The sequence below is a fragment of the Nothobranchius furzeri genome, chromosome 11 (assembly GCF_043380555.1).
Source record: "Nothobranchius furzeri strain GRZ-AD chromosome 11, NfurGRZ-RIMD1, whole genome shotgun sequence".
Classification (NCBI taxonomy): domain Eukaryota; kingdom Metazoa; phylum Chordata; class Actinopteri; order Cyprinodontiformes; family Nothobranchiidae; genus Nothobranchius; species Nothobranchius furzeri.
Genome location: NC_091751.1, coordinates 62,783,338 through 62,800,573, shown reverse-complemented (window position 1 = coordinate 62,800,573; position 17,236 = coordinate 62,783,338). Strand labels below are relative to the sequence as shown.

General features: G+C 40.7%; 1 protein-coding gene across 2 annotated transcripts in view; it reads left to right on the top strand.

The window, feature by feature from the left end:
• carmil3 (capping protein regulator and myosin 1 linker 3) overlaps window positions 1-17,236 on the top strand; it is a 158,456-nt gene that overhangs the window by 61,998 nt on the left and 79,222 nt on the right. For both annotated transcript variants that reach the window (XM_054733343.2, XM_054733299.2), the window contains exons 10-14: window positions 1,730-1,818; window positions 4,441-4,535; window positions 6,609-6,695; window positions 10,213-10,322; window positions 13,395-13,472. In XM_054733343.2, the coding sequence (XP_054589318.1) occupies window positions 1,730-1,818; window positions 4,441-4,535; window positions 6,609-6,695; window positions 10,213-10,322; window positions 13,395-13,472 (459 nt within the window). The remainder of the gene's footprint in view (window positions 1-1,729; window positions 1,819-4,440; window positions 4,536-6,608; window positions 6,696-10,212; window positions 10,323-13,394; window positions 13,473-17,236) is intronic.

The window sequence follows — 17,236 nt, the reverse complement described above, 5'->3', positions numbered from 1 at the left end:
ATGCGCGTGCACGGGTTTTGACAGGGGTATGACGCGATACAAAGGTCTCATCACGAAGCCTAGCCTGCCAGACTCCTCCTCTGTTTAATTCTGCACAGAGAACGAGTCTGGGAACTCTCCTATTCAAAAAACCCCACCCCGTGAGAATTCTAACCGAGCCAATCAGCGCTGAGTTTGTTGAACATGACGACTGAAGCGGGGTTCCCTGCGGCTCTTTCCTCTGGTGTAGATGACTTGGACACAACAAGTAGAAGAGCTAAAAGCCTTTCTTCTTCGTGCTGTCGTCAGACTTCGTTTTTACTACAGCTAAAAATCTGCAGCGTCGCTGACGTCACACACGGCGACGCTCAGTTTCTCATAAACAACGAAGAAAGCGGCAGAGTTCGCCACGGCTCTTTCCTCTGTTCTAAATGACTCAAATGTCTTTAAAACCACAAGTAGATGCGCTAAAAGTATTTCTTCTTAAAAAAAATATTTTCACCATTGCCAGATGCCATTTTTTATTTTTGTTTTTTTTACTACAACTAGAAAACTACAGCGTCGTGCGGTACAGTCGGGATTTCCGTCCTTTTTCTGATTGGTTATTTTTGAGCTGGCTAGTCCCGCCTCTCATGGTGCTCTTTGCCAAGAGTTACCAGACTCTTTCTCTGTGCAGAATTAAACAGAGGATGAGTCTGGCAGGCCAGGCTACTCATCACGCTCAGACATTTAAAAAATGGGAAAACATGTGGAGCTGAGGGTGGGGCTTGGAACCGAATGAACCAATGAAGCCAGCTAGCTAACTTAGCTAACCCAAGAAGCTAAGAAAGACTTCAGGGGTAGCTCACCCGTGCGATTACCTGCTTTCATGCAAGGCCGTCATGCTGGTAGCTTGTGGCGCTTTCTCTGATTTTCTGCATGAAAATAAATATTTTAGAAAATCATAACAACAGAAATACACTTTGGTTATAGACTACAATAACACCCTAGAGTTGAAATTTAAAACACTGAAATACTTCAAATATTAATACTCTTAACTGTTATTGTTTGTGTCATTCTCAAAGCTTCCTGCCACAGCTTGGAGATGAGAAAACGAATAACTGTGTGTGAATTATATGAAGCTACAAGCTTTCTGAGAACCGTTTAGAAGAAAAAACACGCAAGGGAAGATGAACAGCTAAAAGAGCTGCAGATCTATTCAAAACATGACTCATCGCTTTCTTCTAAATGCACAATTATTAGTGGAATCTCACATTAAAGGACATATTCTAAACAAAGCAGTGAACCTCTTTTATACAACAATCCAGTTCCAGCGATAAAACAGCTATTGTTCTCTTTATTACTGCTTTATTCTAGGAGGCAGCGTTCTAATGGGAATTAAAAACAAACAACTAAATATCAGATACCTGTTGGTTTTTAATGATTTCAATTTTGTGTGTGAAAACATTTAAACTGAGTCTAGTAACTTGAAGTATTTTCCAGACAACAAATAAATAAACTAATTTAAAAAGTAATTTACTGAGAAGACGGTGGAATTTGACAAAATAAATTGTTTTTCGTTCTCAACATTTTTTGAATTCCTATTAGACAAAACCTTTAACGATTTAATGAAAAAAATGTCTGGAAATAAAATTCTAATAAAAAAACTTTCTTACATTTAAAAAGTTTATTCTTCATGTGTCCTTTCATCAGACCGGACACCTGCAGTCAGGTTTATGTTTGTTTGTTTGTTTGTTTTTACCTCCACCAGGGGTCGGAGGTGGTGGACCAGGTTCTTCACACTATCAGCAAGTCCAACAGCTTGGAGGAGCTCACGCTGGAGAACGCCGGACTTAAACCGTAGGTTTCCACTTTCCTGAACATTCTTCAGCTTCAAGCTGAATTTAATTTCCTCCCTTTCACCTTTACCTCCCTCACCTCTCCTCTTACGTCCCTTTTTGTCTTCCTTCTTTTTTTTTTAGTATCATCACTTCCACTCGTCTCACCTTTTCACCTCAGCTCAGCTCACTTTTCCACTTTCCCCCTCCCTCCCTCCCTCCCTCCCTCCCACTCTCCCTCCCACTCTCCTCCCTTCCTTTGCGGTCTTGACCTTTTCAATTCTGTCTCTTCTCCTTTTCCCTCATCTCTTGCCTCTCTTAAGCCTCGTTCTTCCTTCCAATAATATCTCCCCGATGTCTGTCGATAGCTGCTCTGTGGTGCATCCTCAGAAACAGAAGTAAAACCTCCTAAACCTGTCAAAGTCCTTTCGCCTTCTGTTTATGAATTGTTAAAATATTTCTCTTATTTTTCACTAACAGAGACAAACGTTCTGCCTCAGGGGGAGATGATTTAGTGCCTCATAATGATGGCATTTTTATCATTTCTGGGTAGCGTTTTTTTTTTTTTTTTTTGCAGCAGCAGCAGCAGTGGACCAAAAACACGCACTGCCTCCAAGATAAAAGCTTATATTTAAATAGTTTTGTAACATAAGCAAACACTGATTGATTTATAAAGTCATACACCAGCACCTTTCATGTACATGAGTTTGTTTGATTTTCAGCTTGTATGATATTCCTGCTTGGTCAGAGGTCTTTGTTGGGAACGGTCCACGTAACGTTTTCTGGGAAAGTCCAATTCAAGACAAAATCTTTGAGGAGCGATAGTCCCAGGTTGTTGAGGCCCAAGTCTTCAGAGGTTAAATAAAGCTTCAAATCATTTTAAGGACAAGTGGAAGTCAAGTCTCGGGTCACGGGTTTAGGTGGTTAATCCAATTTTAGTTCCCGAGTCTTGGAGGTCAAGTCTCAAGTAATCGATGGGCCTGCTAGGTGTCGCATCTTTGAGGGGTCAGATATCAGAGTCAAGTATCAAGCTTTTAATAATAAATAAAGTTTAGATCTTTTACATTTTTACTAAACACTTGTCTTTTGACAAGTCCAGATCAGCTGTTGGGCAGCAGTAGCTCAGGCGGTAGAGAAGGTTGTCCAGTGTTTTTCTATGCCAGCTATAGTGTAGGTAAAGACTTTTGGAACCCAAAGAAACAGGAAATACATCACACAACCTTTTGGTCAAGAGTAGGAGAACATTTTAAAACTACACCTAAATGCAGATTATACACACCATTATGGTGCATAGATTGTTTAGTTTAATTTTCAAGATGTTTTAAAGATATTTTGTGACTCCTATCTTCTTCTTCCTCTTCCTGTGAGACTGGTGGGGCGGCGCCCCCTATGGGTGGGCCACAGCTGTTTCTGAAGCAACACCGTCAATCTCAGTCATGTCTTGTGGTTTATTTTCAATCTAAATTTCCTTCATCTGATGCACATTTGATGTGTAAGATCAGAGATCACACACACACACACACACACACACACACACACACACACACACACACACACACACACACACACACACACACACCAATAGGGCTGTTCATGTTGGTTTCAGTTTAGGAATAAAAGCAGAGGAACTGAAGCAGTGTGTCTGAATTCCAGCTTTGTTCTACAACATTCTGCTCCTTTCTGTGTGAGCACACATTCTGCGTTCGCATACGGTTCAGGGGATGAATCCTGTGATTTATAACAAAGAAAATGGTGTCAGATGGAGTCGATTTAATCTTTTAAGCTAACGTTAGCTCTGAACGCCTCTTTGACCTTTTTTAAACACGTGTTTAGATGGTTCCTTTGCGTCGTGTGTGGAGAGACACTCATCTGCACTCTGACATAAGAAGACTGAAAAGAAACGCAGATAACAGACTTTTTAGTGATGTAGCGCATTAGCATTTTCATCGCAAACTTATTGAATTTAACATAAAACTACATCTGGCACAAAACGATGTTGAAAGCAGAGTGTTTATGCATTTCGACATGCCTGGAAGGATTTTTTAAAGCTTTTATTGTGTAATTGATTTGTTATGGCGGTTGTGGTTTAACAATCCGTTCAGAAACGTTGGCAAACAGCAGACGTGGCCCAACATTAGCATTCATTCTGAGTCGAGTCTTTGGCCAGGAGACAAATGCAGGTTCAATATTCTTTTTTCTCTCATTTTTTGAAGCTGTGGTGCTCACCAGTGAGCTTTGTGGGTCTGTAGGTTTTGGATCAGAGCTTTTTATCTACTAGCTCTTTTAACAATGGCGTCTGCTGTTTGTGGTTAGTGAAACTGTGAGAAAGGTGGGTAATGATTCTCGGCAGGTGGGCAGTGTGAACAGCAGAATCCAGAAATTGGAAGGGAACTTGTTGAGTGAAACTGTTTTAAATGAGGAAATGTGCGTTTTGCTTCTGCCTGGGTCTTGGTGCAGTTTTCTCTGATTTAGAGTCGGTGCTCACTAATGCGGCAACAAAAGCATTGGTTTAAATAAAAAGAGCTTTTGAACCGGTGGGTGTAATAGAGTGATGTCAGGACAGCAGCCTTGGCAGATGAAATCAGTACCGGTAAAGAATTACAGTTTTCCAGAGAAACCAACTTCTTTCTCTTGTCCTCTCCAGGGATTTCCCTCAGAAGATGGCGTCGGCGCTATCGGAGAACCCAGCCTCTGTGATTCACTCCCTCAGCCTGGCTCATAACACGCTAGACAACCAAGGTACTGACTCTGTGAACCCTTCCTGCCTCCTCTCATCAGGCTCCTCTGATTGTTCCTTTGCCGTTTCTTGAACACATTTTTTTTTCACCGCTCAAAGAATTCAAAATCAATCTACATCCTTGCTGCACTTTTTCTTTCATCTCATCTTTCTTGTCATAAAACTATGAAGAGTCTTCGGGAGAAAAAACAATTATTTCCAGTTTCTTTTGACTCCTTATTGTGTGTACTAAACCAGCGCATAAATGTGTGTAATTGAATCCTCCCACCACAGTGTGTCGAGTGTGTGTGAGCGGAGGAGAAACAGCAGCCGGCGGAGGAGTTTGGTATATGTTTGTGCACCAGGGTCAGGCTCTGCACGCCAGCTAGCATCCCTCATTAGCTAATTTAAAGCCTCCCGTCTGACACTTGTCACTTCTGCTTACCTCATTAGAGTCTTTGTGCTCACACTCATCACCTCCTGCGGTGTTGCTCTGTGTTTAGATATATATTGGCAGCATGCAGCCTTTGTTTTGTGGGAACACTCTAAATAGCTGAGTCCTTTTAGTAAACTGGTTAACTTTCAGGCTTTCATCAGGTTTTTAGGAAAACTTAACATCTAACTCTAATAATATAGAATATAGAACAATCTAGAATGACAAACACTTTAACTAATTCACTAAAACCAAGCAGGTTTCGATATTTGGCTGCAGTCTGTTTCATAAAAAATAGAAATGAAAGTTTGTGTTGCATGATCTGGCGTTGCATATGTCATCATCTGGTGATGTCACTTCCATCTGTGCATGTGGGAGAAAGTGAGATTGTAATTTGGCAGGATGTGATTATTATATTGAATGTAGTAGATTTCAAGAGCAGAAGTCTGTGTATTTTTTTTAAAGTTTGATGTTTGGTCATGAACACAAACAGTCACTCAAAGGTTTCAGGTCTGCAAACGTGTTTCAGTATCAAATGTAATCTGAGTAAATAAATATTATCGTTTTTTTAAATATCAAGCTAGACCAGCCTGGACCAATGTGATAAAATAACTGTTTCCTGAACTCAGTAGCTAGTGACAACTGATAATAAACCGCTCGCAGCAAGTTTGAATTAATTGTCTTAATTTTTCTTGACATAATTATTTTACTTTAGCTACATTGGAGGTTTTATTTACCTCAGCAGTCAGTTTAAGGGGAACATATTTTGCAAAACTAACCTTTTGCATCGTTTTACGCTGCCATAGATCTCCGCTGCCTTTAAAAACACTCCTAACATGAAAAAAAATAAATAAAAACATCCATCCATTTCCTGTAGGTACTTGGTTTTTGGATCTATGTGCCTGAAATGAGTTGTTTCAAAAACTCCCCGTTTGTGATGTCATAAACACGGTGAGTAGAATAGAACCACCTCTCACATGCAAAAGAGAGCTGCTGCTGGAGGCATATCCTCGCGGATGTCAGAGCTTCTCCGCTTATAGCAGCCTGATTAGGGAGGGGTGGGTGTGGCCAACTCCAGCTTGTTTTCTTAAAGTGACAGAGCCCTGAAACGGCTCATGTTGAAGGTGTTGAGAAACTCGACGATCTTCAAGATTCTTTTTGACATACGTGAGATGTGTCTCACACTTCTCTTAGGTCAGTTGACATTTTGGCCTTAGAACTCTCCCTTAGAAGCTAGACATGTTGAATCCTGACCTCTGACCTGCAGTTGTTCTGGGCTTCCTGGTGTGATTGTTTTGCTTTGTGAGATCTTTTAGTCAATTTCATGTTGTCAGACAGGTTGGATTGAGGTGATTTCCTAATTCTACAGGTCTGTTACTCATCAGGATGGGTTTGGCTGGTGTAACTGAACTCAATTTCCAAATGATGTTATTAACATTTAGAGACTGTAATACTGTTTCACCCAGGACCAGGTGTGTAGATAGATTTCCACTTTAATAATGAAAACATCATTAATCATGTATTTATAATGCTTTAATGTTTTATTGGTTAATTTATCTTGTGTGTGTGTGTGTGTGTGTGTGTGTGTGTGTATGTGTGTGTTTATTGCTTCTTTTATTGACCGTTAGTCTTTTCTGTTGCGTCTCTTTCTTATCTTTTATAGGCGTCTCTAACCTGATCCAACAGGTCTGCCGCCTCAACAAAGGTCTGCGCCTCCTCAACCTCTCCAAGACCTCCCTCTCCTCCAAAGGTCAGCTCCTCTAAATCACAGTGACCCCTTGTGGCTGGCCTTGTGCACAACAACAAGGGAGCGTTTCCCAAAAACTGTAAATGTTGGTACTTAACAAGCCCAAAGGGTGTATTTTAATCCGGACCGTCAAGGGGAAGCTCTCTGGATTTGGACCCTGGTTGTTCTGTTCAGCTTTCTGTGACGATCCTGCCCCACTGCCCCAGATACATCTGGATTTACTCACACAGATAAACAGACTGATGATGAGTGTGCTGTGTGATCCATCTGCAAAATGATAATCACGACAGAATATATTTTCCCCGATGCTTATATGAGATTTTAAACAGTGTCCCAGTTGTTTTTATCTCCACTAACAGAATCTGAACCAGAGGTGGCATCAAGGATCACTGATGTAACAAACACATTCATGCACAAATGTATAGTTTACTTTAAAACAAACAAAAAAAACCCCAGTTTATTTCTTAACTGGAACACAAACTTCATTTATTTATTACAGATATTTTCTAATTCAGCTTTCTGCAGGCGTTTTGAATAAGTAGTTTTAACGTTTGATGCTTTTCTGAAATTGTTTAACACTTTTTTTTTGTTACTCAAGAACTAAGGCCACTGGGATCATTATTTATTTAAATAATTAATTAAGTAATTAAATAATTTGTTTGTTTGTTGTCATCCACCTACTCTCCCTGTACTTTATCTATTTGTTTGAAGCAAAAATACTTTTATCAAAAATATATTATTAAAAAAACTGCAAAGTTATGTCAGTTTAAAGTTTTATTATTTCTCTCTAATATACAACTTTATAGGATAAAGGTGTTTCCGTTGTGTTTATTTTTCAGTCAAAGCTCACCTTAACCTAAATTACACCACCAATGATAATAAAACAGCAAAATTAAACTGTTATTCTTAAAGCCGAATGTCAACTCTTTCCTCAGAGTTCTGCCTTTTGTGTGGAAATTCAACTCAGCTTTAAAATGCCCCTAATGGGTTATACCATCAATGATCTCTGCCCATTTCATTTATCAGGATTTTTTTATGAATAAAAAAACTAAACGCACTATTAGCCCATTAAAACCATTGATGTCATGCAGTTGTGATATCTTGATTTGTTGTTACTTTAGAAGTCGAGCTTTCCAGCCATCAAAGGGAATCTGTCTCACATCTGAATGTCTTCAGCATTAAGGAAAGTTCCAGATTTCCTTTCTTCTTGGACGTGCCGGTCAACTGTTTGCCCCAGTGGTCTACCCCGTTCATATCTTAAAGCTCGACAGACAGCTAAACCGCTGTTGGTGTAGTGAGTGTGTGAGATCTCTGGACTCGTTTGGTGTTGCGTTTGGGTTTTAAAGACGGGTCGTCTGCCTTGTTTGTTGTTTGTCTCTGAGTGTCCCTGTAATGGACTGGTGACCTGTCCAGGGTGTCCTCTGCCCCTCCTCCAACACTGCTGTAGCTCCATGCAACCTTACTCAGGATTAAGTGGTTGAAAAATGAATAAATGAATGAAATCCAGTAGATGGGCATGTGTATTTATGTTTATTTTTGCACTGTAAGATAAATGATACAATCAAAAGCGTTAGACACCCACATGACCCAATGATTCTGGACCTCTGTTGAGTGTCTTTCTGTTTTTATTTATTTATTTTTACTTCCCTTTTGTTAATTTCCATGAAGAATTTAAAAATGAGGAAAAAATCGGAAGACTTTTCTGGGACATCTTCTCCAAAGATTGGCGGCTGTCTCCAACATTTCCACTTGGGAAAAGTCTTTCTTACTTTTAGAAATGAAATAGTTTAAAAATAGATTTTTTTCCCTTCGCAAACGGCCAGCACTTCTCGCTTCTCTGATGTTTTTGTTTTCCTAAGTTTTGGTGAACATAAATGCTCCAAACCAACTAAATTGAAATTAGAATTTTACCCCGACCCATAAATCATGTGCTTTTTAAAAAAAAACAGACAATTGCTTTCATTTCTCATGGCTCAGTTTAATGAAAAACAGAGTAGTGTCCAGGACTTTTAAAATGGGGTGGCCCATGTGGGGCACTTGTTTATGCATGGGTGGCACCAATGGTTATGCTAATTTATTTATTTACACAAATCGTTTATTTAGTTATTTACTTTCTAGTGAATTTTGGAGTTTCGCATTGCACAATCACCATTTTTTTCTATTCATCTTCTAGTTTTGTGGTGGTAAGCAAGTCACTTCTTGTTGCATTATTACCACCAACTGGAGTTGAGTGGGACTCTAAATACTATTTGTGTGAATATGAAAAAATAATAAATAATATTAACACTACAGAAATGTTCTGTATGCCTGGGCTAGAAGACAATGTTAAAGGTGCATGCTACCACACACTATTATTGGAGTTTACAACTCAAGCCTTTTGTCGACAATGTAAAGTCAATTTAAACTGGAACTTAGTAGGGTGGCACCTGGGGTGGCCAATCAGATTCTAAGGGTGGCATGTGCTACCCCAGGCCACTCCCTGGACACGCCCCTGCTGAAAAATGAATTGTATTTTTCACTCTCCCACACAAAAGGCTTTTTCATTGGCATGTTGAATGCAGCTTAAACCTATACGTGTCACACATGTCACACACTGACCTGTAACCAGATGGTGCACGTTACAAATGTGAGGTGATGTGGTGTTTAAAGCCCGTGGGTCGACGTGATGATTCAGCAGGATGTGATGCTGACCTTGACTCGTGTGTGAGTGTGTGTGTGTGTACAGCTCTCCACAAGCTGACCATGTTTTGCTGAACATTTATAGATCTCTCTCCATTTCCTCCTCTTCCTCTCCCTTCCGTCTGTCTCTAAACAATAACACACCTACATGTGAGCCAGCAGAACCTCACACTCTTGTGCTATAAACAGATGGGTCATCTTGATGGTTTTCAAAAGTCGCCAGTAGCAGCAGAAGCACTCATCTGATGCATAAACGGAAGGCGGATTAGACACCCTGTCCCCTCTCCCTCTCTCATTTTACCCTCCTAATCGCTACAAATTAGGGGATTAGGAGCTTATTGCCTTTCCTGCTTTTGAGTAACAATGGATGTCTTCTTCTACATATTTACTTCAAAGCTGCAGAATCCACCCCCCCACCCCACCCCCGCTAAAGCCTTCTCTCCTGTGCTGTTATTTTATATTTTATTCCGCGTTTGCCACTGAGCGCTGTGTTTGTCGTCAGAGTTGCAGCCGGGTGAAGAATTTAATGAAAGGGCTTCCATTGGGCCTGTGGGCTTTAATAGTGTTGTGATCTGATTTGAGAGAAACATCTTTGTTAAGGTTTCAGGGTACACTGGGAAACTGTGATAAAAGAGGAAAAGGTTTTTTACTTATTTATTTATTTTTTTTGCTTTTTTCTGCTTTTTATATGAGCCACATAAGCTAAGAGGGTCTTCCATTACTCTGTTTTATCTTCGGTAGCTGCTCAAAGGTCGTGCATTAAACTGGCCCTCTGAAATCAAGTCGTGATGATGATCAGATCATCAGTTCTCATGGCCCGTTTCTTTTCCCTCTCCATTAGGTGTTGTGTCTTTGTCCCAGGCTCTGTGCTCAAGTGACGACTACTCCAACTCTCTGCTGCATCTGGATCTAAGCAAAAACCCAGGAGTTCTGTCCGGAGAGGATGCCACAGTGAGTGGCCCTTCACATGTTTGGAATCTAAATGGCACGGGGAGGAAAGTGTTAAACTTAAGAAGCCGTTAAAACATTATAAAGTGCTTGTGAAGAAGTAGCAGTTAAATCAATATGTTAAACAATCACATGAGAAAAACACATAGTGGCTGAAGTTCCCTCTGAGCTTTTCTGAAATCATGTAGTTTATTTAGTTTCTCTGATACCGGAGCGGGAGCTGGCTGAGAATCTTTTAATTCCCACAGCTCTTAATAAAAGAGAAAAACATCTGTTAATACTCTTGATAAAACACATCTGCGGAGCTATTCACCATGTGATGTGAAACTGCTCAGGCGTTGCCAGGTAACACAGAGAACAGAACGCCTGCGTCTGATTCAGCCTAAAATCCTCTTTTTAGTTTCCATCGTACCAGAGGAACTTCTTCCTACCTTTTTCTCCCACATGCACTACCTTCTGGTGAACTGCAGAACCATGAAAGGCAACTCCATCCACTTTCTGGTGCCTGTTTTCAGACTCATCCTCTGAGGCTCGGCTTTGCTGGAGTTGCCTCCGGTCTCCTGGTTGACATCTCTGCTGGTCTACTTCCAGCTCATCCACTCTCCTGTTTTACATTGCGTTTTACAGCTTTTATCCTTGCTACAACTTGTTGCACCAAAGCAGAATTTTCTATATTAAGTTTCCTTTACAACAAAAACCAATTCCTCTCCTGGGATAAAAACAGTCAAGAATCAATCTGCAGAGCTGTGAAGCATACCTGGCCCTTTAGAGAGGCTTTATGATTGTGCTTTCATGCCAAACCTGAATGTTTCAGATTAGCAAACAAATGTCAGGATCACAGAGATAACCTATGTAAGTTTAAACCAGATTAACCACGTAATTTGAAAAGCTGAGGTCAGATTTAGACTTTATTATTATTTCTCTAAAGTTAAGAAACCACTTCAGTAGAACATGTCTGACAACAAGAACTAGGCTAAAAGATCTCAAAAAGCAATGCATTTGCCTTGTTCTAATGAAAACATGCAAAGCGCCACATACTTCACTTGGTCTGAGTAAAGGTCAGAGGTCATGATTCAACAGTAAGAATATTTCCTGCATTAGCCTCTAATAGAAGGCGTGGAAAACACGTAGATTAGCAAAGATCTCAGATCTACGTCAGACTAAAAATATCATTCATGGATTCACGATGGGGAAGGCTGTTGTTGGTTTAGCAGCCATGAAACAGAAGAGAACGTTAGCATTAGCATTTCCACAACAGAGCATGACTCCGTCAGGCTTGTGTTAATTGTGGAGATAAAATGTCCATATTGCAAGTCAATGGTAGAGGTGCGTTGCTGTTATCCACTTGGGGGGTGTGGTGGGGGGTGGGTGGGGGGTATCAGGAAATTAGACTCCAAAACCTGTTGTCTGAAGCTCAGCTGTGGTCCAATCCCAATACTCGCACTTATAAACTTGCTCCCCTCAATTGTGCAATCCCGACCAGGGGTGCCAGTGCATAGGGGAGGGCTGTTCATTTCCGGGCCCTGGGGGCCGGTGTCCAGCACGTTTTGGTTTTAATCCTGCTTCAACACACCTGATTGTAAATAGCAGGCAATTAAGAGGCTTCTGCATATCCTTTTGAGCTGCTGCACAGGTGATTCAGCCACTGAGTCTTGTGTGTTGGACCAGAGAAACCACTAAAACATGCTGGATACCAGCCCTCAAGGCACAGAATTGAATAGCCTTGGCATAGGGTGTCCCGATTCTCAAGTGCAGAGGTTGATCACACCCCTTTTGCACCCTTGATTTGCACTTCACCCAAGTCTGCACCAATGGGGACTTGGGTGAAGTGTGATTAAACACAATCCATTGCTGTGGGAGAAACGGCACAAGCGCCTTTTCTGAAAATATGTATTTTCAAATGAAAGTAGTTCATTTTAGGATGATTAGTTGATGCTCTGAATGTTTTAGGCAAAGCAGCAACAAACGTACATTTATTTCAGATTATTGTTTGGTTATTTGTTTGAAAGTTGTTAATTAATGTTTATAAATAAAAGTAGCACAGCGACCAGCATCCCGGCATTTGTTACGGCCGATGACGCAACACTCCCTGTCCCAGTTCGGCAATTATTTCCACACTTGTGTCCCATGCACTCTAAGCCTTATCGTGCACTTCCTCCAAGTGCACTTCACAGAAGACTGTAGGGCACAGTGCGAGGGTTGGGATAGGGCCTGTGATGTGGCTCACTTCTAGTTCCTTGAAATGGTGCATCTGCATTCCCCCCCGAGAACAGCTTACAAGGCATCCGTTCCTACTAAAGACTACTGCAAAAGGTATTGATGAAATGAGTGTTCAACACATTTAAAGCATATTTTAGACTTTCTAGTTCCTCTGAACATACGACAGAAACAGCAAATTAGGGGAAGAGCGACTACAGCACAGATCTCTGTCATCACCCACCCCCAGTGTACGGGGCCATCTGCTCTCTTTTATAAGGTGCTGCTCTTCCGCACCAATCAGGGCGATGCAGCACAGCTGTGCAGGGCTCCTCTAGTGTGGAGCTGTCCGTGGTTCTGATTTCCTTAGTGCTAACCCAAAGCAGAGCTGTCCATGGTCCTGTAAGCAGGAGGAAGCAGCAGCAACTGGGGCACATAGGCAGTGGCCGTAACGAGGTGGTAGTATGATGGGCTAGTTGCTGTAACTAATGGAAACAAAGACCTGGAGGAGAATATCTGACCTCTGACCTTAAGCAGGCTGCTTATGCAGGACATACCTCTGATGTGGCTGAATTAAAACAATACTGAACTTGTGAGACACCAAGTATCACCGCTGTTGCTAATTAGAACGTTACACTTCATTAAGTTTTGAGGTAAATGATTTCATTTAAAAGAAGACCAGGTTGGTTTTTAGTCTTTTCCTTTATTTCAAATGAAATCATTATTTTAAAATTGCATTTTGTGCTCAATTGTGAATAAAAATTCCAACAGGGTAATTGTTTTTTTATACAGCACTGTGTCTAAATGTATGAAAGGGTGTTTTATGATTTTCACCCGACCTTAGGCTGAATCATTTCCTCTTTGTGGTTTTTCATGTAGAACCTGTACCTGTTTTTGGCCCAGCCCAACTGCCTGGTTCATTTGGACCTGTCTGGGACCGACTGCACAGTGGACTCGGTTTGTACTTCCTGTCTCTTTCATGGTCCCTATCCGCCCGTCACTGTCTGATCCCATCCCCAGGATGGATTCAGGCCAAGACACAGAAACGGTTTTGAATGTGAATATCGCTTCAACCAAAAACCTCAGTGGACTCATTTACTGAACTGTCCCGTTTTCAGAGCCTAAACTCTAAGGAGGCGCTACAACAGAAACCTGTGAATTACCCAGATGTCTGGGATGATTGCATAAATTAGTATTGTTTCATACCAGTGTCGAAGTGTTGATAAATGTAACAAGTATCGGTGCCAGACTGATAAAACAATCTCTGGGCCCATCTGCAGGTATCCCAACAGCTGTGAGGAGATGAATGAACATTTTTGAGCCTGAGAATTTGCTTCTTTTTACTCCGGCTGTACCAGATCGGTGTCAGCATCTTTAGGGTTAGGGTTTTTGTAGATGACGCAGTGCTTTATGAAGAATGATATCTGTATTTGTTAGTTGGCATTTAGTTGCGTCTGAAATGTCATTTCTGTTTTGATGCCGACGTATAAAAGCACACGAGGAAACATGGAGGTGGGTTAGAGCAGACAGATTTCCTCCTTTAAGCTCCCGTCATGGCAGGGGGGTTGGAGATCACTGTCAGCTACAAATCCACAAATGTACTCTGAACTTCGTTCCTGCTCATCGACTCTTCAGTAGGGCACTTTCCTAATGCTTCCTTTTACCCGGCACCATCAAGGTGCCACATCCCCCAACCCTCAAACTGTCATTTATTTGGTATTTGAGACGTTCTTGGTGCATTTTTGATTCTTTCTGGAAATAGGTCAGTGCCTATTTTCATTTCAGCATATTTTTTATATTTCTGTCATTTAAACTGATCCTTTGTTTCAGATCAGATCTGTTAATTATTGACTCCACTTTCCAATTTCCAATGCAGTAGCCAACCTCATTTCTTATTTCTGTACACTTGTTCCCAGAAAATTTTCAGCTTGAAATGTTAAAAGAAAGAGTGAAAAAGCGACATGAGAGTGATTGCTGTCAGCAAAAGTTTATTTTCCTGCTTCAGAATTGAGACTTTAAAGGGAAACTAGGGAAACTGCAGGGAGCAGACAAATGGCCCATTCCCTTATTTTAGTCGTAGTTAACGGGATGCTTTGCAACTTTTTCACTTTAAAAATCATTTTCTGGAGCCAGTATGTGCTAAAATGGCCCTTTCCAGGGTTAATGAAAGGCTGTCCAGCCCCTATCACCCCCTGTGGCCAGAACGTTCCACTTGCAACTTCAGAATAGCGGGCTGCTTGGTTGGGACTTACAAAAATGGACCTGACATAGCTGGCGCTGCAGTCTGGTTCCAGCACATTTCCTGCATGTTTTAGCTCATGAACACAACTGATTTTTTTTAGTGATGAATCACTCCTGTAGACACTAATGAAGGCTGGGGAGACATTTCTGTCAGCCTCTTACTCATCATTGTTTGTTATATTCAAAAGTGAATTGGTCTTCGTGGCGGGTACGTCGACTCATGCATTGGTATGTTTCTATTTATAAAGCTGTATGTGGATATTTGCCTTTTTATTCATCATGTTTTTTTTATCAAGAAAGCAGAATCAGCTCAGCCTGCGCTCAAGTGAACTTTTGCAATTTGTTGTTCCTAAGCTTCGCACAGAGCTGGGAACGACGGCTTTTAGCTTTGCTGCTCCATCTACATGGGATTCACCACAGAAAGATCTAAAAATCAAGGATTTGGCTTCTTTGAGTAGATTTTAGACTCTGATGAGGTCATTGGATTCCAGACTATCAGTGTGTTCATGTTTTAATTGAGTTTATGTGGAAATGTATTTAAATGTGAATGTATTAATGTTGTAACTTGTGCTGCTGCTCTGTCTGTCTTGGCCAGGACACCCTTGCAAAAGAGATCGTGTATCTCAGTGGGACCATCCTGGTTGAATAAAGGCAAAATAAATAAAATAAATAAATTTCAGCTGTTCGATTAAGGTGTTAAAAAGACAAACGTACAGCAAGGAGATGCGTTTTGCTTTCGGTTCTACAAATGGACACTAGGGGGTGCTAGTTCCCCTTTAAGACAAATTTTTGCTGAGCGCCTGGCTTTTCTTTCACATTTTTGTAATTGTTTGTAAGAAAAAGTTTTATGGTTTTGTTGTCGCTCTGGATTCTTTTGAGTTATTTATTTGTTTTGGTGTAAATCTGAGCAGAGTTCTCACCCATTAGCAAACAGATGGTCAAGCATTAAAACATTCTTTAGAAATATGTCCCACCTTATGAAACTAACCAGAGTTTAATGTGAAACAAACATTTTGTTTTTTATCTGGTTTTCGACAGAACCCGCTCACCTTCGATTCTCCATCACATGCATAGAGTCGTGGTGTTTTTTCATTTATCCTTAGGGCGATCGTCTCCTGTAGTGTTATTGTGAATTATTGATACGTTTCTGGTTTTTCATCTACACAGATGGTTGATCTGAGCGAAGGGTCTTTCTGTCGGACGGCATGATCTCTCACTGGTGCTTAAAGATTGCAGATTTTTTCATTTGTCATTTATTTTAGGAAATTTAAAACTACTAGTTTAATAATCCCTTTAAAGTTTTCCATATCTCCACCAGAGGAGTGCTCGCTGTGCCCACAGATGGATGTTAGATGGCTGCTCGATGTTCCATTGATCACATAAGCGTGGCTAAGCATACTTAATGCAGTCTTCTGTGAGACTTTCTCCACTTTTTAATGTGAAACTTGATATTTGATGAATATGCAGGATAACACAGTGAAAGTGAGTGATGTAATTAATTTTTTCCCTCTGCCCGCTCAGTTTGACTTTGATTCAGTGCAATACAATTACACCTCTTATTGCCCATTTGGTCCCGCTGTCGGGAATTAGTGGACTCATCTGACAGACGAGCGCTTTCCATACACACTCAGACAGATTGGTGGGGGGCCTGCAGGCTTTAACCCTTTAGTGGAAAAAAAGTGCTGAAATAATTAGTGAGAATAAGTCAACGGCCTGAGTATGTGTCCTTCATTTAAACAGCTGCTCATGGTGAACGTGGGTTTGATTAGTGAGCGGTATGAAGGTGTCCAAAATTTGTTTTAAAGTTCTAAAGCAATTAAACTGTCTTCAAAACCTGATTTGAAGCTTTTAGACTGAAGTGGAAAAGCTGTACCCAGTCACAACGACACCAGTAAAGATCCTGAACATGGCTGAAAACAGAAGTCAGATTATAGAAATGAGAATCAACAATAAAGGTTTTTGTATGTAGGTGTGATGTCATTTATTTGTAGTTGAATCTGTAATGTTTTCTGTTGGTTTCTGCATCAATCTCAGCATTTTGTCATGTTCTGCCTTTAAATTTTAATTGTGTGGAAGTGATTATATGTAAAAGAAAGCTAAACTGTATAAATGACACACGGGTGACTCATTTACACAGAGTATGGATCGGAAGCGGTCCAGTTTCCGTACGGCTACTGCGAAGACCTCAAATCTGTGAGTCCAGTCAGAGTATTTACACCATCTGTAGAGCTCTGGAAAGATTCTTCTGGGCTATTTTTCCGGGTCACCCCATACTGAGTTTGCTGAAGTTAAAGAAATGACCTGAGCCAGACAGGAAGTGAGATATGGGTCAGCCAGGTGCATCTGGTATATTTCAATAGTCAGTTATTCTGGCTTATTGTTTTACTTAACTCCATATTAATGATATCAGGTCACAGTGCATGATAGGTCACCTTGTTTTTAAACAAATTATTATAATTTAATTATGTCACATTTCCAAG